Raw genomic sequence first — 24700 nt, forward strand, 5'->3', positions numbered from 1 at the left:
AATACTCTTGTAGGTTCCCATTTCCTTCTCCAGGGGATCTTCCCAACCCAGGAATTGAACCCTCATCTCCTGTGGCTCCTAGCATTGGCAGGCGGATTCTTTACTACTGAGCCACATGGTAAGAATTTCTAATCTAGAGCCTAGAGATGAGGAAGGGCAAATCTAAGGAACTTGACTCCTCTTCATTAGAGCCTACACTTTGCCAGGTTTGGGTCCCGCTCCCTCTCTCTGAAAGACTAGCTTTGGTGGACATGTCAGGACACACTGCAGAGATGGAGCATTTGTAAAATAAACACTCCAAGTTATTATAAAACAGCAACTAGCATGTTAACACGCCAAGTACAAACCAAGCAATGCCCTCCTTTTTGTTTTAATTGAAAGTGGCAAATCTTTTGTAGAGAGAGGCCACATCTACACAGATCATGTATTCACTGCTTAGACTTTGTGCTCAGTCGCTTCAGTCGTGTCCAGCTCTTTGCGACCCCATGGACTGAACCTTCGCCTTTGCATCTCTTGCACTACAGGCAGATTCTTTACACTCTAGGGATGGAAGATTGACAACAAGCGAGATTATTTCATTTAGCAATGAGCACTATGATGAAATGAAAGCAGGATCAGGTGATACCAAATGATTTGTGTGTGTTGGGGGATGCTCTCCAAGGAGGAGACATTTGAGCTGAGCCCTGCATCAGGAAATGAGCCGGTTCCTTTGGGGTCCAGGGAGACCACTTAGCAAAAGTCCCCAAAGGAGGAACCAAGCCTGTGTGCCGGGATGTGGCAGATAAAAAAGAGAGAGAGGAGATGAAATTAAGAGCAGAAGCTAGATCAAGCCAAGGTTTGGCATCTCGGCTGAGAATAACAGCAAGTCCCTGAAAGGTTCCAAATAAGAATTTCATTATTTGAACTCTGGCAAAACTAAAACAAGCTTTGGCTCTGAAGCCAAGGGAAAAAGCCAAGCTTTAATTCTTTTGTTTTTAATTTCTTAAACTTAGTGGAGAAATATTAACTAGCAGTGCTAAACTTAAAAGCCTCTGGGGGTTTTAAGAAAAAAGAAGAAGAAAAAAAAAAGCCTCTGAGGGTGGAGTCCCATTGTTGAAGTAGATGTCCATTTGCTTGAATTTCCGTCTCTTTCCTAATATGCTTCCATCACTTTTAATTACTCTCTCTCTCTTTTTTTTTTTTTCCAGTTTAGGAAATCAAGACTTTGCAACCTAAAAAGAAAATTAAATGATGATCACTCAGGAAGCCTAAGGAATATTGACAGTGTCCCTTGAAGGGGAAAACAGGAGGGACAAGAATGCATGAGGGTGTCCTCTTTCATGTTGCAGTTCAGATAGAATTACGAGTTGGGTGATCTGAGATGTCATCTTTGTGCTCGGGTGATTAATATTTCACAATGGCGAGACTGAAAGTCAATAAAATGGAAGGACAACTTCTTCGAATAAAAGAGCTTGAAAGGGAACGGCATGCTAATCACTTTCATCTGCTTTGTTGGCATTTGCTGGGATCACTCAGTCTGTGTTCCAGAACAAGAGGGAGGCTCAAGAGAACTGAACTGAACATGGCTTTTATTTACAGTGATGTTTTCGTTGTAGGCTTTTCCACAATTTGAGCTTTGCTTTCCTCTGGACCATCCATCATATTTCAGCTCCTCCTCTGAATGTCTGATAATTTCTTTCTCTTTTCCCCAGAGACCAGCTCTTATATTGGGCACCATCAGAAAGGGTGAAAGGGACAGGATTATTAAATTCTGTGAACCAGAGTGACAATAATGCTCGACCTGAACCTAGAACCGGATCTCACAACTCGACAAAACGCAGCCTCGTCATTGCTGTTAGAACTGCGCCTGAAACACGGAGTATCTGCTAAGGAACCAAATGGAGGATTGAGAGAGAGAGAAAAGAGAGAATGAGAGGGGAGAGACCAGAGACAGGGCCTCTGCGAGAAGTCCCTCCACAGTCAGGAAGAGCAGAGTCGACACAAAGAACAGAAATCACTGCTCTCATTTCTAGAGTGGGTGGGAGAACCAGCTGCCTTTAAATTCTCAGAATGTCTTAAGAACAACTATTTTGCAAAACAGTTTGGATCTGCTAAAACCTGAACCACATTGTGCCAAACATTCTTCCATTTAATTGTTAAGCCCTTGTGTGTTCAGGGAGATTTCTGATGCAGATGTTTCTTATTCATTTATATTAACTTATCAAAAGGACATTTGGACGAACTATAGGATGTTCAAGAGTCTTATAAGCTTAGGTTCCTTAGTTTTAATGCAGGAATTCTACCCCCTACCCGGATGCATATACTCAGAATTCAGAACTTGGAAGGACTGACTCAGTTCTGCTCTAACCTGGCAGCATGAACTCACCCACTCCTAATTCCCTTCAAGAAACATTTGCTAAAGATTTATAAAAGCACCACCAAAATATGGGTAAAAGGGGTCAAAGATATAAACTTCTATTTATAAAATAAATAAGTCATGGGGAATTAAATGTTCAGCCATGGTGACTACAGTCAATAAGACCATAATTGCATATTTGAAAGTCTGCTGAGAGTAAATCATAAAGGTTTACACCACAAGGAAAAAAATTCTGTATCTATGTGTGGTGATGGACACTAACTAGTCTTACTAGTTAGATGATCATTTTGTAATATATACAAGTATTAAATCACTATTGTACACCTGAAATTAATGTGTTATCTGTCAATTATATCTCAATTAAAAAATTTTTCCTTTTAAAAAGGCATCACCAAAATGTAAGAAACTATTCAGATACATCTTAAGTTTTCTCCTTGGTGACCTTTTATGTATGGAGATTTAAAAACAAGGCTTCTCTGGTGGCCCAGTGGTTAAGAACTTGACTACCAGTGCGGGGGACACAGGTTTGATCCCTGATTCGGGATTATCCACATGCCGTGGAGCAACTAGGCCTGTGCGTCACAACTACTGAGTTTCTGCTCTAGAGCCCAGGAGATGCAACCACTGAAGCCCGCGGGCCCTAAAGCCAGTGCTCTGCAATGACAGCAGCCACCGCAGTGAGCTTTTCTTTCTTGATCCCTACCTGCCCCTCTCTGGGGCACTGTTCTGACATGGTGATGGGTATCACAGGTAAAGCAGGGATGGGGCATTCTGCTGAGAGGGTCTCACTCTCTGCACACTTCTAAGGCCTTGTCTACACCAAAAGTTCTTGGGAGGTTCCATCAACTTCCGTCACATTTTCAAACCACAGTTCCCTCTGGAAGCCTATCTCTGAGCAAATTTAAAGCCACTGGTCACAAAAATAAACTTAGGAAAAGCTTTGAAATTGTGCATACATACATAAAAGAACATTAAGAAGAAAGCCATGCTGGGTGAGAACAATGGTCCTCCCAACCCAGCCTGTTTCTGGGCACACTGATTTCCTTATGTACTGTGAGGGTTGTTTTTTTATTTTGTTTTCACTTTTAATTTTTTGAGTTAACATTTGGGCTTTTTATATCATTTTTTTTTTCCTGATTATCTGATGATCACTTGTTATTCTTCTGATGAACACATTTCACTCTAGAACATGAGGGATTTCAAAAACTACAAAGTAAAATTTACCCAGTATCCTAACCCTCAGATTCGGCCCCTAAGCGTGTAGCCTGTGTTTACAAAAGTTGAGATTCTACTGAATCTTAAAATTTTAAGTATTATTTATTGTATTGTAAGCATTTCCCTATATTATTTTAGATCATGATTTTGGTAAGGTTTAACCATTTAAGTTTTTTTTTTGTTCCACCTTTACTGTGACCCCCCTCCCCCTTCTTATACACCCATTCTCATAGCAACTCCTAGGACAGACCAGGACTACAAACACATCCGCAGGTTGGATGACCAAGAATCTTATCACTCAAGAACCCCTTTACTGAAGTTCCCCACCCACTTCCGTTAGAGCCCCCAGAGGTACTGTTCCATGGATGCTGTCTCACCTTGCTCATTCCTCAGTGTTGCCAATGATAACCGTGCAATAACCGTGCACAGCAACAACATTCCCTGAGACCACCTGTCTGCATTTTTTGGTCTTACTGTGGCTTGTTTTGTTTTCTGACGATTTCAAGTTTCTTTGCCAGATTTTGCAGAAGCATCAGGGATACAGTTTAAGGTGGCAACTTCACTTTCACTGTTCACTTTCATGCATTGGAGAAGGAAATGGCAACCCACTCCAGTATTCTTGCCTGGAGAATCCTAGGGACAGCAGAGTCTGGTGGGCTGCCGTCTATGGGGTCGCACAGAGTCGGACACGACTGGAGTGACTTAGCAGCAGCAGCAACGGCCACAGTTATGAGGGCTTCCCTCATAGTTCAGTTGGTAAGAATCACCAGCCTTGGGCAACTCTGGGGAAGTTTGAATTTTTTAACTATGCAGTAGATATAATACCAGCAGAGGCCCTTAGAAGATAAAAAGAAGTTACTTATGTAAACCACACTACACCACACCAGACACAGTGTGAGCTCAAGAGATGACAGCTGTATTTGCACAGTTTTAGAGCCTGATGGGCTGCTGTCTATGGGGTCGCACAGAGTCAGACATGACTGAAGTGACTTAGCAGCTTAGCAGTAAGGTGTTTCCCAGGTGGCTCAGTGGGTAAAAAAATCTGCCCACTATCCGGGAGACCCAAGTTCAATCCCTGAGTCAGGAAGATCCCCTGGAGAAGGGAATAGCAACCCACTCCCGTATTCTTGCCTGAAGAATCCCATGGACAGAGGAGCCTGGCGGGCTACAGTCCATGGGGTCACAAAGAGTCCGTCACAACTGAGCGACTAAGACACACACACACACACACACACACACACACATATATAAATACTAAGGATAGTGTCAGAAGTGTCTGGTTATAGGAGAAAGCACAGAAGAGGGAAAGTAGATGAGAAGATTTTATTTTATTTTATTTTTTTTTTTTAAAGCAGTTAGGCCATTTATTGACATTAGGAGAGCATTTCTTTAAACAAGAGAAAGAACTCTGAATACTAAAATCTCATCTATTTTATGAAAACTTGAGACCAACCTCTACGACATTTGACACAGTTTAATCACGAACAAGAGCAAGGATTCGAGTTAAATAAATTAAACCACACTGTCCTGTTATAAGAAAATGAAACGAAAGCTGGGGGAGGGGGTAGGTCCTCCCCGATCCCAAGTCCTTGCATTCACACCGCAATGTTTCAGGTACGAGAACAAAACAATTCCCCAGTGCAGCACAAAACCGCTTCCCATTGTTTCTTATGGCAGTCACTGAATTACCAATTATCCGAAGGCTAAGAAAATTTCGTGGAAAACGGTGTACCCTTTGGCTCCGTGCGTGGCCTGTGGCTGAGGCGGCAAGTTCTTAAGAACCGACGACTAGCCGATACACTCTTGGGGAGACGCGCCTTCACAGACTCTCAGGCTTGTGTCTCAGCTTCCCCATGGAGTCCTGGCGAGGGGGGATCCGCTAGGCGTCCAAATCGAAGTCGTCACGCTCCTCATTGTACTCCAGCACGTGCCGCTTGATCTTGGACGAATCAACCCAGGTGACAAAGTCCTCCATGCTTCGCGTGACAAGGAAGGCGGGGTCGGTGACCACGTCGGGGCCCACGCGCACGTGGCCCTGCTCCACGAATGCCACGGCGGCCTGGAGGTGCTGCGCCATGCGCAGCTTAAGCAGCACAGTAGGCAGGCGGCGGCGGCAAAAGGACGAGGCCGTGACGAAATCGCAGAGCTCCAGCGATCCCCGCGTGGGCACTAGGCCGAGAGCATACAGCTTATCCAGCAGCGCGGCCGAGGAGCGCACGCGAAACGGGTCGCGCTCCGGGAGATCGCGCAGGCGCCGGGCCAACTCGGGCACAGCACGGCTCAGCTGGTTGTAGCGCGTATAGTCCTCGCGCCGCTGCAGCCGATAACGCCGCAATACGCGTAGCTCATGCAGGTTGTGATCTGTGACCTCCCAGTTCAGAAAGTCCACCTGCTTGAGCAGCTTCTGCTCGTGAAACTTAAGCTTCCGCACCATGATGGCGGCTCAAACGTTGCCCAGATGAGAAGATTTTAAAAACAAAGATATTATAGAGGAGGAGGAAAGGGAGCTGTCCTGGCAGGAGGCTGGAACTGCGACAGAAAGAGAAAGGGAACAGGGACATTCCAGCTGAAGGGAACGGCCTGAGGGAGAGGTATGGATGCAGCAAGGCACAGTGCTCCTGGTAGAGAACCTGGTCCACATGCCTGGAGTGTAAGGCATTTATAGAAGGGATCGTAGGCAGCAAGGCTGGAAGGGGTGACTAGAACCAGAGAGCGGAGTCCTGAAGGCGGTAACAAGGAGGATGGGTTTATCATGTGGGTAATGGGGGACCTTGGACGAGGGGTATCTCCTCACCTCCACCCCTCCTGACCTTGAACGTGGAATAGCTCCTCTAGGCCCTCCTGCGCCTGGCGCAGCCACTGCTCCTTGGACGTGGGGTTGCTCCTCCCAGCTGCCGCCCCGGCCTCAGGCATGGGGTAGCTCAAGGAGATCCAACCAGTCCATTCTGAAGGAGATCAGCCCTGGGATTTCTTTGGAAGGAATGATACTAAAGCTGAAGCTCCAGTTCTTTGGACACCTCATGCAAAGAGTTGAGTCATTGGAAAAGACTCTGATGCTGGGAGGGGTGGGGGCAGGAGGAGAAGGGGACAACCGAGGATGAGATGGCTGGATGGCATCACGGACTCGACGGACGTGAGTCTGAGTGAACTCCGGAAGTTGGTGATGGACAGGGAGGCCTGGCGTGCTGCGATTCATGGAGTCGCAAAGAGTCGGACACGACTGAGCGACTGAACTGAACTGAACTGAACGGGGGACCACTGAGTGTGTTTGAGCAGGGAAGTGTCATGATCGGAGGTGTGCTCTGCACGGCCCGCTCTGTGCTCACAAATTTCATCTTTTCTCTGTGATTCCCCCCTCTTGGCAGGCTGACGTGTTTCAGGAGAGGTCAGACACCCTTGCACCACAGCCGGGAAACCACTTCTCAAGCTGTGCTCTTAAAGGGTCTCACACACAACCTTCCTCTGCCACCCACAGCCCGGGGTGAGCCTCCTGGGCTCCGGGTTCCTTATCTGTGCTCCCAGGCCTCTATGGACCATCAGGGAAGATGAAGAAAGCTCGGTTCCTGTTTCTGGCCTTGGCTCTGCCGTGTGGGATCTGAGGATACAGTTATTTAGCAAGAAACCACAGGGACAAAAACAAGTTGATGAAACCCAGAAAAAGTTCCTCCGTGGAAGGCGGCCGAATGCCACAGGCTGTGCCGAGACCCACCCCAAACGAATCCTCAGGCTGCGGGCTGCAGCTCAGTTTTGTCACCGAGGGACACACGCTTCAGAGGCCTCCCCCTCCAGCGGAGACCAGGGCTCCTACACCATAGGACACAGAACTCACTGAAAGTACCACAGTGTGGAAAATGTGCTTCTCATTTCTTTTCCTATTTCCAGAAAGTGGTATGTGACCAGAACCAATGACCCTGAGGCAGAGATGGTCAGAGAAACGTGGGTTTGCAGCCCCGATGAGGAAGGGAACCAGACCAAAGTAAACAATGGAGTGTCTCTGCCTGCTTCCACAAGGATGCTGACAAAGCAGTGTGAACATGGGTTGAAAGAAAAGACAGAAAGGAGGCCTGGGGTCCTCACAGGCCTCATTTCAGAATACTAGACAGAGGCCACACACACACACACACACACACACATCCTTCCCCTCCCACCCACACCCCCCCACTCCCCCCCCCCCACACACACACACATCCTTCCCCTCCCCTGTACCACTTTCTAAACTGGGATGGAAACCTGCCATCCTAAGCCAGTTGAAATCACAAGTCATTGCCACACTGTTGTAAATGGAGGCTGTTTTTCTGTGTTAGTCGCTCAGTCATATTCAACTCTTTGCGACTGCATGGACTTTAGCCCACCAGGCTTCTCTGTACATGGGATTTTCCCATGGGAAAAATACTGGAGTGGGTTGCCATTTCTTTCTCCAGGGATCGAATCGGGGTCTCCCACATTGCAGGCAGTCTCCTTATCATCTGAGCTACCAGGGAAGCCCAGGAAATGAAAGTTACTCCAGCTAAAATAATGACTTCAGCATCATCCATTATCCTTTGAAATGTGGTCCCCAGACCCAGAGCATGGGCATCACTTGATAGCAGTTCAGAATGTCAAGTCCACCCCAGACCTGGGGAATCCCTGGGAATTTTAACCTGATTCCCCAGGGGATTCACATACACATTGAAGTTGGAGAAGCACAAATCCACGTCTGATGAGAAAAATAAGATTGGATGGAGGTACTAAGGTTTTAAAGTGTTCTCTAGGCCTATGGACACATGAAAGGGGAAAACTACTTTAAGACAGAAAGTAGATTGGTGGTTGCCCACGGCTGGAGCTGAGGTGGGGAGGAAAGGGGGAAGGGCGCTAATGCAGATGAAATTCTTTCTAGGAGGATGAAAATGCTCTAAAAATGGCTTCCGGTGAAAGTTGTATAACTCTGAATATACTGAAAACCATTTAGACAGGCGCATTGCATGGTATGTGACTTGTATCTCAAGAAAACTTAAAAATAGAAATAAAAGCCCTCAAGAGCCTTGGAAACAACAAACTGAAAATTCATGATTCCCACTGCAAAAGAGACCACTTGTAGAACCAGATGTTGAAAGGCACCTCCAGTAAGAGACTGCTCTATTGTCCTAGGATGGTGAGATTTAAGGGGCATGTTAGGAAACAGAGTTTCTTCCAACAGGGCAGCACTGAAATGGTCACTGGCTCTTAAAATATGAAGCTTCCATGCTGCCCTTAAACCCAGGCCCCAGGGTCCGTGCGCTGGACTCTGTGATGTGGACGCCCCACTCTGATCCTCCTCCAGCTGTGTCCTTCTTCCCTGAGCAAGGGAAGATGCTGAGGCTGCTAGATCCTTCTCCAGACACCTGGTGGCCCAGCATTCCCTGCCCAAATGCCAGAGCTTGCAGGCAGGGCCTCTGCAGGTCTCTCCCCCAGAGTCATCCTTCCTAGGGTAAATGAGACCGCTGGTGTTCGTGCATGCTCGGTCACTTCAGCTGGGCCCTACTCTTTGCGACCCCATGGACTGTAGCCTGCCAGGCTCCTCCATCCAAGGGATTCTCCAGGCAAGAATATAGGAGTGGGTTGCCATGCCCTCCTCCAGGGGATCTTTCCAACCCAGGGATGGGACTCGAGTCTCCCACGTCTCCTGCACTGCAGGTGGATTCTGTTACCTATTGAGCCAGCAGGGAAGCCCAAGCACTGGTGTGCACTCTCCCAGACCTGAGGGCTGGCTAGTGTGAGGAAGGAGACTGGGCGCACAGGAATCCATCGTACAGGCCCAGGCAGTGACAGGCTGGCTCCCTGACGCCACAGCAGGCCAGCGAGGAACTCTGGGGTCTGAGAATTTTAACTACGAACCCAGATTTCCAAGTCACATGAAGATCGACATGTCAAGGTAGGAGGACAAAATCTATCCAATGTAATGCTTTGTGGGCATCCCTGATGGCTCAGTGGTAAAGAATCTGCTGGCCAATGCAGGAGACACGTGTTCAGTCCCTGATCTGGGAAGATTCTACATGCCACAGAGCAACTAAGACTGTGTGCCACAACTACTGAGAATGTGCTATAGAGCCCAGGAGTTACAACTACTGAGCCCAAGTGCTGCAGCTACTGAGGCCCACTCACCCCCAAGCCCATGCTCTGCAACAAGAGGAGCCACCTCAACAAGAAGGCCACACACTGCAACTAGAGTGCAGCCCCTGCTTGACACAGCTAGAGAGAAGCCCGCACACAGCAGCAAAGCCCCACTGCAGCCTAACACTGAATAGAAAATGAAAGCACAAAAAAATATAATGCTTCTTTAGCTTGATAAATATTTTGAAAAACGACTTTGACCTATGGACTCTTTTTCTCCATTTGTGCACTTGTCCTAAAACCGAACCATTTTAGAGGTCAATTATATTTTTCTTCTAAGTTTGTCAAGCAGTCAGTGAATATTTGTGGTTTTCTTCTGAGCATGTCATATTTTATAGGTAAATATTAATTATTCATTAAAGGCCAGCCCATCTTTTCGTAGCTTCATACATAATTAATGCTAAGGATCTTTTTTGCTCTAAAAGTATAAGAAGTTTTAGGATAAGAAGCATCTTCACTGTGCTTCCCTTCATGTATGCCTCATATTTACAAAACATGATAATTGAAAAAAAGAGAAAAACAGGAAATAAAGAACAATGGGGAAAAAAAAAAAAACACTGAATATTTTACAACATTCATAAAGCTTAAAGATCCTCTCGGGCTACTGTTCTTCTCCTGTTACTGTTGTTCAATTGCTTAGTTATGTCTGACTCTGTAACCCTGTGGACTGCAGCACGCCAGGCTTCTCTCTCCTTCACCATCTCCCGGAGCGTGCTCAATCCCATGTCCACTGAGTCGATGATGCCTTCCAACCATCTCATTCTCTGTTCTCCTCATGTCCTCAGTCTTTCCCGATGGAAAAGCAAATTCTCAAGAAAAAAAAAAACACAAGCTGCTGGAGACTTTTTTTTCTTTAATAACAAAAACAGCTTAAATGGACCTTTAGGGAGAGGAGGAATTTAATGAGTTTAAAGACTCTTTCATGGCTCTTTGATTCTTCTCAACTGATAGTTTGGTGACAGATTATTAGAAGGGGTGATTTTGTTCTTGGGACTCCAGTGTGAGCAGGAGAAGCAGCCATACTCTTCAGGCCCTCTCAAAATATTGGAATTATTTTTATTCTGTGTGAGCTGTGAAGCTGGGGCCAAGCTCATGAGTTTACTTTGCCCTCCTGTGAGCGCACAGATGTCACCCACGCCTGGTGCCAACCCAGTAGACTCCCGCTCAGATGTATTTCCAGAACGGCTCCCCATCCTATGTGTGGAACCCCATCTGGATTCCCTGTGGGAACGTGGCAATTTTTCCTTTGTAGTGAAGATTAAGTTTAAATACAACAATTTGTATAGCACATGCTTAAAACTTTCCAACATTTTGGAAGCTGGGGTGGTAGGGGAGATGGGGAGAATGATCTCAGATAAGACTGTAAATTTGTAAGTTGCCCTGCGGTTGTGCTGGCCAATATGGTAGCCATATGTGGCTATTTAAGTGTAAATGTAATTAGATAAAAATTCCAGTTATTTAGTTGTACTAGTCTCATTTCAAGGGCTCAGCAGCCACATGTGAGTAACGGCTACCCATGTGGACAAGCACAGATACAGAACCTTCCCATCTTCATAGAATATTCTATTGGAAGTGCCGAATTAAGAGAGTTTCTGTGTTTTCCTTGTAGTCCCACCAAGCCTCCCTATACTCACTCTGTTCTTGGGACTATGATTTCCTATATAGCCATGTGTTTGCAACTTGAATCAACTTATCCTTAAATTAAAAAAGCAGATAGTAACTGATGTACAATCTACACAGCTTCATGGCTTTGTGAATAAACAAAACCACATTTTAAAAAGGTGAAAAAAAGCCTAATTGACCAAATATCAAGCAATAATTTCATAAATCCACCTGTCAAGTGTGACAGAACAGCCAAAATGACTTTATTCAAATATCAATCAAAGAGAATTGATGCACAACTCAAAACAAGCAAACTGAACAACCTCCATCCCCGGTAGCTTCTCATTGCACTCAGAATAAAGTCCAAATGTCTGACCATGGTCAAGGACCTGAGATCTGACCACTGCTCTTTTTTCCTGCGTCTTTGCCCACCTCAGTTCATAGGCCAGCCACCCTGGCCTTCGTTCACTACTTGTTCCTTCAGCATGATGAGTAGTTCCCACCTTCTTTATTGAGCAGGTCTCTGCGTGGCTGGCTCCTTCTCATCTTTGAGATGCCAGCCCCTCAGGGTTTCCCCTGCAAGATGCCTTCATTGGCGACTTTTTCCTCAGCTGCATTGTGCGACTCTGTGATATCTTCTTTCTAATTTGTACCCCACTTGAGTGCTTTTTACTCTTGGACTTGTTTCCTTGTCTACGCTGGACTTTAAGCTCCTGGAAAGCAGGAAGCTTGACCTCTGACTTCCTGTGGAAACCCTAACATCCAGCACAGTGGCCATGTTCTGCCCACCACATAGCCAGCACGCAATAAACACGTGTTGAACGAACAGACACAGAAACGAAGAGTGAGCCAAAGGCTCTGGATGGAAGGGGCCTTAGAACCATGCAGAAGTTCATCATGACCACCCGGGTAGGTGTGCTAAATATACACATTTGGACTCCACTCTAACAATCTGATTTACTAGGTCTGGAGGGAGGCTCAGTTGATCTGCTTTTCACAAGTTTCACTGCTTAGTCTGATCACTTCACTTTCAGAGGAGGCAACTCAGGCTCAAACTTGCCTGAGTTTCTAGCCAGTCAAACAAAAACTCTCATTGTGAAAAAGAAATATCATATATCAAGCCATATATGTGGAAAATAGGAAAATGTTATAGATGAACCTATTTGCAAAGCAGAAATAGACACACAGACGTTGAAAACAAATGTGGCATGGGGGTGGGATGGATTGGGACTGGGATTGACATTATATACACTACTATGTATAAAATAGGTAACTAATGAGAACATACTATATAGCACAGGGAACTCTACTCAGGGCTCTGTGATGACCTGATTGCAAAGGAAATTTTAAAAAAAGAGGGGATGTACGTACATGTATAGCTAATTCCCTTTCTATACAGCAGAAAGTAACACAACATGGTAAAGTAACTATATTCCAATAAAAAAATTAAAAATAAATGCATGCTACCACAGGGATCAAAGATCCCACATACTGCAACTAAGACCTGGTGCAGCTAGCTAAACAACAAATAAACAAAGAGAATTGCTGTACCCCATCAGGCACTAAACAACCATGCCTAGGCAGCAAATTCCAAGAGAAAAGCAAGAGAGTTCCATAAAAACATCTACTTCTGCTTTATTGACTATGCCAAAGCCTTTGAGTATATGGATCACAACAGTTCAGTTCAGTTCAGTCGCTCAGTCGTGTCCAACTCTTTGCGACCCCATGAATCGCAGCACGCCAGGCCTCCCTGTCCATCACCATCTCCCAGAGTTCACTAAGACTCACGTCCATCGAGTCCGTGATGCCATCCAGCCATCTCATCCTCGGTTGTCCCCTTCTCCTCCTGCCCCCAATCCCTCCCAGCATCAGAGTCTTTTCCAATGAGTCAACTCTTCGCATGAGATGGCCAAAGTACTGGAGCTTCACAACAAACTGCGGAAAATTCTTAAAGAGATGGGAATACCAGACCACCTGACCTGCCTCCTGAGAAATCTGTATGCATGTCAGGAAGCAACAGGTAGAACTGGACATGGAACAATAGACTGGTTCCAAATAGGAAAAGGAGTACGTCAAGGCTGTATATTGTCACCCTGCTTATTTAACTTATTTGCAGAAAATATCATGGAAAATGCTGGGCTGGATGAAGCACAAGCTAGAATCAAGATTGCCAGGAGAAATATCAATAACCTCAGATATGCAGATGACATCACCCTTACGGCAGAAAGTGAAGAGGAATTACAAAGCCTCTTGATGAAAGTGAAAGAGGAGAGTGAAAAAGCTGGCTTAAAGCTCAACATTCAAAAACTAAGATCATAGCATCCGGTCCCATCACTTCATGGCAAATAGATGGGGAAACAAAGGAAACAGTGAGAGACTTTATTTTGGGGGGCTCCAAAATCACTGCAGATGGTGATTGCAGCCATGAAATTAAAAGATGCTTGCTCCTTGGAAGAAAAGCTATGACCAACCTAATCAGCATATTAAAAAGCAGAGACATTACTTTGCCAACAAAGGTCCATCTAGTCAAAGCTATGGTTTTTCCAGTGGTCATGTATGGATGTGAGAGTTGGACTGTAAAGACAGCTGAGCACCAAAGAATTGATGCTGTTGAATTGGTGTTGGAGAAGACTCTTGAGAGTCCCTTGGACAACAAGGAGATCCAACCAGTCCAAGAAATATTAGTCCTAAAGGAGATCAGTCCTGATTACTTATTGGAAGGACTGATGCTGAAGCTGAAACCCCAATACTTTGGCTACCTGATGTGAAAAACTGACTCATTGGAAAAGATCCTGATGCTGGGAAAGATTGAAGATGGGAGGAAAAGGGAACGACAGAGGACGAAATGGCTGGATGGCATCACCAACTCAAAGGACATGAGTTTCAGCAAGCTCTGAGAGTTGGTAATGGACAGGGAAGCCTGGCGTGCTGCAGTCCATGGGGTTGCAAAGAGTCAGACACGACTGAGAGACTAAACTGAACTGAGGCAGTAAGATTCCATGCATCCCTGCTCAGTGAACATGAGAACATATTTTTAAATCAGTGTATATTATCCTGTTACTTTTAGTGCCATTGCAATGTTGTTGTTGTTATTCAATCACTAATTTGTGTCCAACTATTTTCAATCTCATGAACTGCAGCACACCAGGCTCCTCTGTCCTCCACTATCTCCCAGAATTTGCACGAACTCATGTCCATTGAGTTGGTGATGCTGTATAACCATCTCACCTTCTGCTGCCCCCTTCTCCTTTTGGCTTCAATCTTTACCAGCATCAGGGTCTTTTCCAATGAGCCGGCTCTTTGCATAAGGTGGCCAAAGTATTGGAGCTTCAGTTTCAGCGTAAGTCCTTCCAGTGAGACTTTTGCAATACCATCAGTCTAAAATCTGAGGCACAAAGCTGCTGAAGCAGCAGTCTATGAAAATCAAAGAAGCACTGTATTCTTTCTCTTCTGGTAAGAGAAAGAAGCACCCAGGGGTGGTTGTGCCCTGGGCTCAGCCCTCAGATGATTCTGAAGTTTTTGAGTCAGCTACAGTCAGCAAAGAAGGTTTAGACTCCTTGGACACATCCAAATAAGTTTTTACATACTTATTAGACTAGATAATGAGGCAGCTGGATAGTGCCATGTGTGGTCACAGCTGTTTTTGAAATAGAATTATGACTTTCAAAATAATCACCATCAACATAATGAGGAATAGATTATACTTTTATTAAGCCCCATGAAGAAAATACACAAGTCACTTTATAGGGCATTTCTCTTCCTTCAAAACAGCCCCCTGATGATTGATTTAGTAGGTATTCTGAAAGTTGTTTTGGAATATTGCTTCAGTGAGTTTTATTAAATCTCTGCTTTCAGCACCCCCGCCCCATTCCTTAAGTATGGTTTCTACTCATTTGCTACTTTTTCCTAAAAGTGAAGAAATTGGGACAGGGATGGAATTCCAATTAATTATGAGTTCCAATCAATTAATTCCAATTAACCCCAATTAAATATGAACTGTAATTAACCTTTTTGATGTTATAAAGAAAATATGCAAAAAAAAGTTGCTAATTATAAATCAGTAGAGAGTAAACTTTCCCTGGTGGGTCAGCTGGCAAAGAATCCGCCTGCAATGCAAGAGACCCTGGTTCGATTCCTGGGTTGGGAAGATCCCCTGGAAAAGGGTTAAGCTACCTACTCACTCCAGTATTCTCCCTGGTGGCTCAGACGGTAAAGAATCAGCCCACAATGTGGGAGACCTGGGTTCGATCCCTGGGTTGGGATGATTCCCCTGGAGGGGGGCATGGCAACCTATTCCAGTATTCTTGACTGTAGGATCCCCATGGACAGCAGAGCCTGTGGGGCTACAGTCCATGGGGTCGCAAAGAATCAAACACAACTGAGCAACTATGCACACAGAGAGTAAACTAAATGGTTAAAAAATTGTGCCACCCTGTTTATCCAGAGAGCTCTCAGAACTGACTGGAGAAATCCTTCCATCAGAGTTGGAGTTCTAGGACACACTGGGAGGCCAGAGAGGTAACAAGGTTGTTCTTCTAATATCGGTCTTTCTCCTCTAACATGACCAACTCTTGGCATCCCATACCCTTGCTTCCCAGGGGTCAGGCTGAGGGGGGCAGGGAACATGGCATCCGAGGTGGAAGCTCCCCTCTGGTTCCTATGAGGCGGTCTGCCACTCATGTCTCCCTCAACATGCCTTGTGTTCAAGAGACTGAAACCATCAGTAAGCAATCTAATTTCTCCCAGAAGCATTATGGATCCTGGCTGAAACAGAACTCTTCCTGCTTTGAGAATATGGCCATCTGTCTACCAGCAACAATTTTCTTATCCTCAGCTATGCCTAGATGATTTCAAACTAATGATATTTGTAGAAAGATGTTCAGTAGCTAAATTGTATCAGACTCTTTGCAACCCCATGGACTGCAGCATGCCAGGCTTCCCTGTCCTTCACCATCTCCCAGAGTTTGGTCAAACTCATGTCCACTGAGTTGACAAAGGTGGCAGCCTATAATGACATGGAAGATGGGAAGACAAGAGAAGGATGATTGAGAGGATATAGCAGTTTTTGATGCTGCAGGAGAAAATATGGTTTACATTTAATATTATTTTTCTTGAGTAGTAAATGATTACTTTAGATTGAAGCAAATTAAATTAACAATATTTGATCATTCTTGATGTATAAATAGCAAGTTCTTATGGTTTAACCCATGAATATAGAGTTTCTGATTTTATCTTAATTTTTAAATTTTTTGGGGAAATTTTCCCTATTCACTCTTACAGGCTCAGAAACTAATTTTTTTTTTAATATTTATTTATTTACTTGGCTGCACCAGGTCTTAGTTGCAGCACTCAGAATCTTTGCTCTTCACTGAAGCATGTGGGATCTCTAGTTATAGCATGCGAACTCTTATTTGTGGCATGTGGGGTCTAGTTCCCAGACTAGGGATTGAACCCGGGCTCCCTGCATTGGGATTGAGGAGTCTAAGCCACTGGACTACCAGGGAAGTCCCCCAGAGGTTCTCATTTTAAAAGAGGAATTCTGCAGCTTCAAGTGCTTGTTTGAACTTGGAGAAAGGCTTAAACTTCTCTTTGCTGACCAGACCAACAGAGCCAAGGTCACAGAAGAGAGTCCTGCACTTTGAATTCTGACCTCCTTACTTTGGCTTGGCCCATATGTAACTGGCTTTTAAAAAGTTAGTTGTCAGAATCTTTTCCCAGGTGGTGTTAGTGGTAAAGAACCCGCCTGCCAATGCAGGATTTCAGAGATGCCAATTCGATCCCTGGGTCAGGAAGATCCCCTGGAGAAGGAAATGGCAACCCAGTATTCTTGCTGGGAGAATCCCATGGATAGAGGAGCCTGGCAGGCTCTAGTCCATAGGGTCACACAGACTCGGACATGACTGACGCGACTTAGGATGCATGCATGCCAGAATTGTTAAACTCCCTGGAATTCATACTTTTTGGGGAATCAAATTCTGGCAACAATGTGAGTTCCCACCGACCCTGTGATGAAAATCAGCTGATTCGCCTATGGGTCTGCCTTCTTCAGGGCCAGCCTGTGTCTTCCATGTCCATCCAAGTCTTAAACCTGACCACCTTTGCATCTCACCTGACCCAGGTGGGCTTTCCAGCCCAAGGCTGTTGATGCTCATGTGTCCTCACCCAGAATACCAAAGACCAGTTAACCAGGCGCCCCCTTCCCTTTTATGCAGCCCAGCCTCCTCCTCCTTCATCCTTCAGATAAAGTTCATTTGGTTCCAAGCACCACAGAGAGAGAGACAAGGCAGAGAGTGCTGGTAGAAGGCAATGTGTGTAGTAATCACACAAACAAACATATGTTTGCAAAATCTCCGCAGACGGGAATTCTCCAACCTCTTTCTCTAATCCATTCCTAATGTTCAGCAACCTTCACTGTCAGGAAATTCTGGCACGAATAACCCAAATCCTTCACGCATCTTAAACCCATTTCCTCTGACTCTCTGCTCACTGGAGATGGGGAACAGCTGGTTACCGTTCTCTGTACCAAGTTCTTTGTCAACAAGATGACTGGATTCTGGCTCTGGACCACTGTCATAATTAGGAGTCTGACCAGTTTCACATTGTGCCGTCTGCAAAAGCATGTCAAATGGGAAGATACACTTCTGAGGAGGCTGTGCTTTAGAAATGCGCCATTGGGAGAACACGATCCCTAGCCACACCACCAGGCTGCTCACAGTTTACAAACGTGTGAATGTGAGGTTTCGGAGTGGAAAAAAAATAATACATTTTTCTGAGGCTAGCTCTGCAATGTGAACACATCAAAGGAGACAAAGACTCCATAAAAGACACCAAGAGAACCAATACACAGAGTGAGCATTTATTCTGGGCTTTCTGTGCTATTACCTGTATTATCTCAGAGACTCCACATCTAGGCACTAAGGCAGAAATTAGGATTAGGCCTGCTTTCCAGAGGAGGACACTTGGCCACACAGAGGCTAACTTGTCAAATTTGTACACCAGTGAGTGACAGAATAAGCACTGAAACCCAAGCAATTGGAGTCTAGAGCCTACAACCCCTCAACCATCTCTCCATCCTGCCCATAAACCCGTGCTGGCCCAGACAGCTCAGAGAATGGAACACAGTCCCTGTGTTTAAAACTATTGGCCAGTGAAGACCAGAAGTCATGGCAAAAACCAGGTGGCTGGTCCCTGATATAGTGGACTGGCAAAATTCAAAGGAGCTTGACGCCATCGAGGTTGACTTCCTTTCATATGCAGAGTCCGACATGAGATGCTTGGTCTCCACTTAAAGGCAGATGTTAAGTGGTTCCCCAGGTCCCAGCTGGAAGACTTCCAAACTATATGCTCTGAGGCGTGACCTGAATCAGAGGCCAGGTTCTGCCAATTAACGCCTGGCTGCTCTGGATCCCAGCCTGCCTGCCTCAGTGTCCCCGGCAGAAAAGTGGTGATGATGAAGCTGCTTCCTGGTGATGCTAGAGACACATCTCTCATCACTCTCCATCCCCTGGTTGAGCTGTATGTCTCCTCACTGCACTTATTTCCACCTGACATTATTTGTTTCTCTGGTTGTTATTTTGCCTCCTTCACTAGCCTGTAAGCTCAATAGTGAAGAAGCTTGTCTGCTTTATTCGCCATTGTATCCCAGGGCCTAGTTCAGCACATGGTGAAAGTGAAAGTGAAAGTGATAGGCAATCAATCATATCTCACTCTTTCAACCCCATGGACTATAGCCTGCCAGGCTCCTCTGTCCATGGGATTCTTCAGGCAAGAATACTGGAGTGGGCTGCCATTTCCTTCTCCAGGCAATCTTCCTGACCCAGAGATTGAACCCGGGTCTTATACATTGCAGGCAGATTCTTTACCATCTGAGCCATCAGAGAAAATCGTAAACTGCTGGTTAATATTTGGAGAATCATGAAATCATTAGGAGGATTAAGTGAAAACACCCATGGAAAATTTAATAAATATTAGTTTTTCTTCTCAGTTTTCTCCTTCAAACTGAATAATCTGTTGTCTTATGTGTCTGATTTATCATCTTTGGTTCCCTCTATGGCTATGCAATGACTACTCCAATCTTTCCTTGTACAGCTTTGACCTCAATACCAGGGTTCTTTGCTGCCCCAGAGAATACCTCCTGAATGGCCCAGTAACTCAATTTTTCAGCATAGCATCTAAGACATTATGAATTGCTTACTAGAAACTACTCATCCCCCCTTTGGCTTATTAGCAAAATCAAACTCAGACTGGACTTTGGGCAATGGGGCAAGTCAACCTGGACGATTCTTTTGCCCTTACCAGCCTCATTTGCCAAAGACTTGGATGTAACTAAGAGACTGAGCAACAAGAAATTCTCAGCCTAGCATTGAGGAATTGATTGAAGGACTTCCCTGGTGGTTCAGGGGACACAGGTTATATACCTGATCAGGGAAGTTTCCACATGCTACAGGGCAACTGCTTGTGCACCACAACTACTACTGCTTGTGCACCACAACTACTGAAGCCTACACTTTAGAGTCTGTCCTCTGCAGCAAGAGAAGCCACTTGCAATAAGAAGTCCACGCATGGCAACCAGAGAGTAGCCTCTGCTTGCTGCAACTAGAGGAAGCACTTGCACAGCAATGAAGATCCTGTGCAGCCTAAATAAATATTAATAAATAAAAAATTTTTTTAAAGAACAGACTGAAGAGCCAACTAGCCAACTTCCACTCTTTTCCTCTGCTTTTGTCAGTCTGGTTTCCTAAGTGTCCCTTTCTCATGGCACACTCATTCCCACCACCTGTATTTCACTCTGTGGTGCCCTCTTTCTGGAATGTTCTCTTCATCTCCTCCAACATTACAAATACTCTTCATTCTTCAAAACCTATCCTGTCCTTTCTCTCAAGCCTCATCCAAGGACAAAGCTCCTGGGCTAGTGTATGAATGAGGCAGGTGGTGGGTCCACCTAAGCCTAGTACTGGGAGGATTCAAAGAGGGCAATGTCCAAGGCTTCTTTTAATCAGCAGTCATCAGCCTTTTCCATGTAACCCCACCCACAGCAGGGTCTTTTTTTGTTTTAATTTTTTTAATTTATTTATTTAAACTGGAGGCTAATTACTTTATAATATTATAGTGGTTTTTGCCATACAGTGACATGAATCAGCCATGGGTGTACATGTGTACCCCATCCTGAACCCCCCTCCCACCTCCCCCCCCATCCCACCCCTCAGGGTCATCCCAAGGCACCAACCCTGAGCACCCTGTCTCATGCATCGAACCTGGACTGGTGATCTATTTCATATAAGATAATATACATGTTTCAGTGTTATTCTCTCAAATCATCCCAACCTTGCCTTCTCCCACAAAATCCAAAAGTCTGTTCTTTACATCTGTGTCTCTTTTGCTGTCTCGCATACAGGGTCATCATTACCATCTTTCTAAATTCCATATATATGCATTAATATAATGTATTGGTGTTTTTCTTTCTGACTTACTTCACTCTGTATAATAGGCTCCAGTTTCATCCACCTCATTAGAACTGATTCGAATGCATTCTTTTTAATAGCTGAGTAATATTCCATTGTGTATATGTACCACAGCTTTCTTATCCATTCAACTGCCAATGGACATCTAGGTTGCTTCCAAGTCCTGGCTATTGTAACCAGTGCTGTGATGAACATTGGGGTACACGTGTCTCTTTCAATTCTGGTTTCCTCAGTGTGTATGCCCTGCAGTGGGATTGCTGGGTCTGTTATAATTTTTTAAAAATATTTATATATTTGACTGCATAGGGTCTTAGTTGTGACCCTATGCAGTCACAAAGATCCCATGCAGGATCACCAGACTCTCTAGCTGTGGCTTACCAGCTTAGCTGCTCCTCAACATGTGGGATCATAGCTCCCCGACCAGGGATGGAACCCACATCCTCTGCACTGTAAGGTAGATACCTAATCACCGGTCATGAGGTTAAGTCCTCTAAAAGCAGTGTCTCTGATGGCCTAACCAGTCCAAAGTGATTCTATGTCTCTCCCCTGGGGACCACTGCCTACCTCCAAGAGTATCAGGCAAACCATCCTGGTCCCCAGGGCAGTACACATCATTTCTGAGGGTGTCCTGAAGGCTTCTACCCTGGGAACCCCAGCCATTCTCCCTTAGTTTGGAATTTTCTAGACCAGGAGCTGCAAATTCAAATGCCTACATGGATTAAGCAAGTGATGTAAATCAGCAAAGCCAAGCAACAGCAGGTGTGGGATAAGATGTGGTGGAAGCCTGTTCTGGTTGAGAGAGGCTTCTGCAACTGGGAAGCAGCCTCTTCCAGTCATACAGGAATGCAAGCAGGTACTGCTCCAGATCTCATTTGCTTAGAAAAACAGAAGCCAGAAAAATCTAGAAAGATGTTGCTAGTAAAACCATGTGTGAACAAAACATACGTGTAGCCAACACTAGGTTTGCCTTGTTTGCGACCTCTACTTTGCAGTTAAAGAAGAGCCACCCCAGGTATGGTCAGGTCCCAGCAGTGGAGGTTAGTTACCATCTTCATCACACATGGTTCCCCATAAGGGTGGGTGGCCTTATTTTCAAAACTCCACACACTGTCAATGGAAAAAAGGATCAGGGGAGACCCTCCTTTTCCCTGGTCACCAGATAGTTAACATTCTCCTAGGTTGGGGTTTGGCCAAGGATTGACAGAAACCTTGACACTCATATGTTCGAAGCTTTATCTTATTACTCATGGACACAATTTCTTTTCCCATTTCTAAGTTTTAAACTTACGAAGTTCTAGTCTTAAGCATGAAATCTCTTTGACACAAGCTGCAACAAAAAAATCTCCAAGCATTTTTTTCCTAGATGATACCCACATTTATTGTTTTCTAAAATCTGACATCAGCTGTCCTATATTTGGCATGTTTCAAATCCTCTTAATGATTCCATTAGGAATCTTAGAAGCATCTTCTTCTGAAATGTTCTCTTCAAGTTTTCTAATGGGGAATGAGGGAAGCTGAGAAAGGAAGACCTTGCTCAATTCCACATCGACGATCTTGGAGAATTTGTCCTTGCCCCTCAGGTCATGCTCATCTGTCTCCTTGTCTCCCCGACAGACTGACAGTTCTTCGAGAGCAGGAGTGGCAGGCCCATGCCTCTTGCTGAGAGCTCAGAGTGTGACCCCTGATCTGGCACATCATTAGATGCTTCATACAGATTGGCTGAACATGAATAGTGTTTTTTCAGAGCAAGGAACACTCTAGAATGCACTTCCCACATGCATGAGGGGAAGCGGGACCTGGGGAAGCATTTTTACGGCAGATGATCAGGTGCTGTGAACTATCAGAAAGAAGGAATGCCAGATTTAATACATTTTAGTGCAACAACTGAAAGTGTAAGAGCGGCGCAAATCTTAAGGTAGAAGCCACTAGGAAGTGGCATGGAAAGATTTGCACTGCTTATATCAACTTTCCTCCTCCCCACCACTCATGCCTTGCCATCAGAGATTCATTCCAGACAAGGTTCTTGGATAAAAAATAGCAGTAGGGATATTAGCAGTAGTAGGAGCCAGAGTAAGTAGCATTGGTGGTGATTGGCTGGCAGAAATGATGGTGAAGGGGCTTCCCTGGCAGCCTACTGGTTAAGACTCTGCATTTCCAATGCAAGGGACACAGGTTCCAACCCTGGTCAGGAATTGAGATCCCACAAGCCACAAAGCAAGGCCAAAAAAATAAAATAATATATTTTTTTAAAAAATGATGGTGAAAATAGTTAGCATTTGAGGGCTAGCTTGCAGCTACAGCAACGTGTCTGGCATTCCCACTGATGATCTTATTTGCATCTCAGGACTCTTGGGGGTGTTGTTGATGTTCAGTCCCTAAGTTGTGTCCAACTCTATGTGACCCCATGGACTGCAGCATGCCAGGGCTTCCCTGTGCTTCACCATCTCCCAGAGTTTGCCCAAATTCATGTTCATTGAGTTGGTGATGCTAACCATCTCACCTGTTACTGTTCTCCTGCTCCTCAATGTTTTAGTGATAAGGTGACCAAGGTGGTATGGCTTACTCAATCTGTTCAAGGTCACAGTGTTTGCAAGTGTAAGAAGCCAAGCACTGTTTTGGCCCATTCCTTATACTGCCTCCCTGCAAAATACAGCATAGACATGGAACACATGGCCTTCTGCTGGGGCACAGGCAGCCATGAAAGGTTGCCAAAAGTTCTGTAGCACATGACCCAAGCTAACACCAACAAAACCTATGGTTGAAAAGACAAAAACAGGAGAACAAACTATGGCAATGCCTGCTCCTGGCAGAACACAGATGACCTGAGGCACTACCAGCAAAAAGACATGATTGGAGGCACATCAGAAAGTAACATTACTGCTTTTCCTTCTCTCCAGGCTGGCCCCTCCTAAATCCTTCCCTTCAGTAAGAAAAAAAGGGCAAAATTTAAAAATAAAATTCACAGGGTAACACATGATATACTACTTCCTAAGATAATTTCTGATCTTAACTGGTGATATACTTTCAATTTTAATATGTGATCATTTTTAGGGGATTAACTACTAAAAATGTCATTTTCTTTTTGAGTGTGGGTGTCTGATAAAGGTCAATACATGCAAATATGCTGATTCCTTCCAAGGCATTTCTTGTGATTCAATCCTTGGTCACTCTGATCTCTGGTTTGTTCACACAGCCCCTTGCTCACTGATCCACAGATTCTTGCTCTGCTTTTGGTCAGAATCTTCAGAATACTGAGCTAAAACAGTGTCTGCTCTGAAGAAGGAGGAAGTTAGAGAGTCCCTGAGTCAAATCTTTCCAAATATGACTCCATTATATTATAGTGGATTCATAAGTGTTAGACACGTCAGACTTCATACATGAGTACAGAACTGCATTGCAAAAAGAAACCTACTTATTAAAAAATATTTGGAGTTTTAGCCAAGAGATACTCATGCAGTTAACCCCTTAGGAATTGGGTATTTTATATGCTCAGGAATATTTACATAACTAAGCAAATTTTATGATACTTTATGATACAAATTTTATGATATTTTATATGTATCTAAAATTCACAGAGACATGAAGATAAATTCTACAATTAAGTTGTTCAGTGTTTTTTCTGTGCTTATGAAAAATATCACCCAACAAAGCCAGAAGGGGTGGGGGAAAGGGCTGAAGGAAGATATTTTTAAAATATACAAATACAGAGACTTCGCTGGCAGTCACATGGTTAAGACTCTGCAATGGCAGTGCATGGGGTACAGATTCAGTCCCTGATGGGGGAGAAGACCCCACATGCTGAGTGGCATGGCCAAAAAGTAAAATAAAATCACTTTCAAACTCATCTTAAAAAATGGTAAAAAAAAAAAAAAGAAAACAAATGTTAAAAATAAAAATTCACTAATACAAAACATTTTAGATATTTTCATAATATCTG

At 44.7% G+C, this 24700-nt stretch overlaps 2 protein-coding genes across 2 annotated transcripts in view; both read right to left on the reverse strand.

Annotated features, from left to right (window-relative positions):
- The window catches only part of SGPP2 (sphingosine-1-phosphate phosphatase 2), a 144649-nt gene that overhangs the window by 94840 nt on the left and 25109 nt on the right, over positions 1-24700 (reverse strand). The window lies entirely within an intron of this gene.
- Positions 4979-6021, reverse strand: LOC120854473 (U3 small nucleolar ribonucleoprotein protein IMP3-like). Its single transcript, XM_040228490.1, has one exon. The coding sequence runs from the start codon at positions 6003-6005 to the stop codon at positions 5451-5453; it is 555 nt and encodes a 184-aa protein (XP_040084424.1). The 5' UTR covers positions 6006-6021; the 3' UTR covers positions 4979-5450.

The sequence above is a fragment of the Oryx dammah genome, unplaced genomic scaffold (genome assembly GCF_014754425.2).
Source record: "Oryx dammah isolate SB20612 unplaced genomic scaffold, SCBI_Odam_1.1 HiC_scaffold_27, whole genome shotgun sequence".
Taxonomy (NCBI): domain Eukaryota; kingdom Metazoa; phylum Chordata; class Mammalia; order Artiodactyla; family Bovidae; genus Oryx; species Oryx dammah.